General features: G+C 45.1%; 1 protein-coding gene across 1 annotated transcript in view; it reads left to right on the top strand.

The window, feature by feature from the left end:
- The window catches only part of RAB22A (RAB22A, member RAS oncogene family), a 43827-nt gene that overhangs the window by 2215 nt on the left and 39157 nt on the right, over positions 1–2455 (top strand). The window contains exon 2 of the mRNA XM_023534093.1: positions 162–241. Within this exon, the coding sequence (XP_023389861.1) occupies positions 162–241 (80 nt within the window). The remainder of the gene's footprint in view (positions 1–161; positions 242–2455) is intronic.

Consider the following 2455-nt stretch of genomic DNA (forward strand, 5'->3'; position numbering starts at 1 on the left):
CCCACTGAATTTTTTTGAAAACCTCTTATGTGTCCCTAAACTTCTAAAATTTACCTATCTAGAATGAGTTTTCTAAAATCCCGAACTTATGGCACAAGGTAGTTTTCGGGGTCTGCGAGCAGGTAAACTTTTTCTTATTCACTCATTTCATTCTCTTTCAGGATACAGGTGTAGGTAAATCAAGTATCGTCTGGCGGTTCGTGGAAGACAGTTTTGATCCGAACATCAACCCAACTATAGGGTAAGAGATTTAAGTTTATCGACTGTGCGTCTAAAGAAGTATTGAAAGTCCTTTGAATAAAAAATGTGCCACGGGGGTGGGCATCGCCCTCGTACACGCTAGTGAATTCGGAGTCATTGGTTCCCATCATCTCTGGAAGGACTTGAAAGACTACAGTGAAGATTGCTCTGTCGTAAGAAAATTATCTTTTGATCTGTGAGGAGTGAAAACTTCAAAATGAAAATGCGAATTAAAGTGTTACTTATGAGAATATACATAGAACCTTCAATCTATAGCGATCAACAGCAATTACACCTTAAAATAAGGCAGATGAAAACAGGTCTGGATACTGTTTTTTCAGGCATGTCAACCAAAAGATATTTTGATGATTTTAGTTTTTCCTGAAAAGTAGGACGGGTCTGAACCTTTCTCCCATATCCATGCAGTAATAGTGATAACGAAGTAATAAATCAATGTCGAAATACAAGATTTTTTCTTTGGATAAGTGACATTGACTAGGTTTTCGACTGAAAAGTTTTCAGAGTGTTTAAATATCATAATATTAATAGTTTCTCTGTGAGTTGTGTTTTATAGGTTTTAATACCATGTTAGGCTTATAAAACTAAATAGCTATTATGCTATTTTTATTGCAAACCCCCAATCAAATGGTTTCTTCCATTTAAAGAGAAAGCCTCCTTTGCCTAATGGAGAAATATCTTACAGCATCCACACATATACACATTTGAAGACATGAAAATGAAACCACCTCTAACTTTCCGAAATTAAAATGCCTTTCAGTATACTTCTAGAAGGAACTGGGTATGTCCATATGCTTAAAGCATGACCTCATCTTCCTCAGGGCCTGCCTGTTGCTACCTGCTTGGGAAAGTGAAGTGACAGGAAGTAATAGCAGGTAGTGCTGATGACTCAGTGAGTGACACCTCACACCAAGTCAGAACTGAGAACACAGCTCGGAAGTACCCAAGTGCTCTCTCAAATGAGAGGTATAGCTCCGGCCTTGCCGTGAGGCCTGAGGTCCTGCCCTGGGCGTCCCCTCTCCCACAGACTGACAGGTGCTAGGGTCCTGAACCTCCTCCCGCCCACTCTGCATCCGGCGGTCTTGGCTTATGGTGCACAGGAAAGTACGGGGCTGTCCCCTTGTTTCCCTCCACCTTTCTGTGTTTCTTTTCCTCAGCTTCAGCAGGTGTCTTCCTCCTTCATGACCAGCGCTCCCCTCACCTGAGCTCTGGAGCCCCCCTCTTCGTCAGTTCTCCCTTTCCTCCCCAGCCCTGCCTATTTGGCATGGCCTGCAAACATACTTCTCATCTGCCCTCTCCATGAAGACACTCCCTTTCCCTGAGCCCGTCGCCCTGACTGTGGAGCTCTTGAAAAAGAAGCAACTATCTCCTCAGCTGCTGCTCACACCTCAAACCACTGTTGTCGCGATCCCACCCCCACCGCCCACGAACACCCCCTTCCCTGGCAACCAGTTTCCGTGTAACTGTCAAAACAGTGGCTGCTTTTCTTTATCGAGTGCCTCCTATATGCCAGAAGCTAGACTGGGTCCTGGTGATTTAAGCCAGGGGTCAACAAACTATGGCCCTTTGGCCCACCTCCTATTTTTATAAATAAAACTTTATCGAAACAGTCACACTCATTCGTTTACATATTGTCTCCACAGCTTTTGGGCTATAATGGCAGAGTTGAATAGCCATGACTACGACTCTGTGGCCCACAAAGCTGGAAATAGTTACTATTTGGCCTTTTTCAGAAAATGTTTGTCAACTCCTGGTTTAGGTAAACTCGGTTTCCGCCTTCATGGACCTGACCTTCAAGGAGGAGAGACTTATTCTGTTACTAGTGTACAGGAAGTTATTTATTCGACCATGATCTGTGCTGCCGAGGAGAAATGTGGGGTGCGTGAGAGCATGTAAGGGCCTAACCTGGGCCCGAGGGAATGACTGGTCCCTGAGGGGGAACGAGGAAGGTAGCAATCTGGGAAGCCCTGACATTTAAATGTTGAAAGACGAGTAGGTTATACTTCAGTAAGACGTTTGAGGAAATACGTTTCTGAGAAGCGGAAGTTAACTAGTTGGCGGTATTGAGGGTGGAGAGTAGCATCGGGGCCGGGCGTGTTGGAGGGTGGCTAGGAGGCTGGTGAGGTATCAGAGGCCAGGAGATGAGGGGAGGCGCCCACCTCACTCACCCGCAGGACATCTTCGAATGAACTCCTGT

The sequence above is a fragment of the Pteropus vampyrus genome, unplaced genomic scaffold, assembly GCF_000151845.1.
Source record: "Pteropus vampyrus isolate Shadow unplaced genomic scaffold, Pvam_2.0 Scaffold118, whole genome shotgun sequence".
Taxonomy (NCBI): Eukaryota; Metazoa; Chordata; class Mammalia; order Chiroptera; family Pteropodidae; genus Pteropus; species Pteropus vampyrus.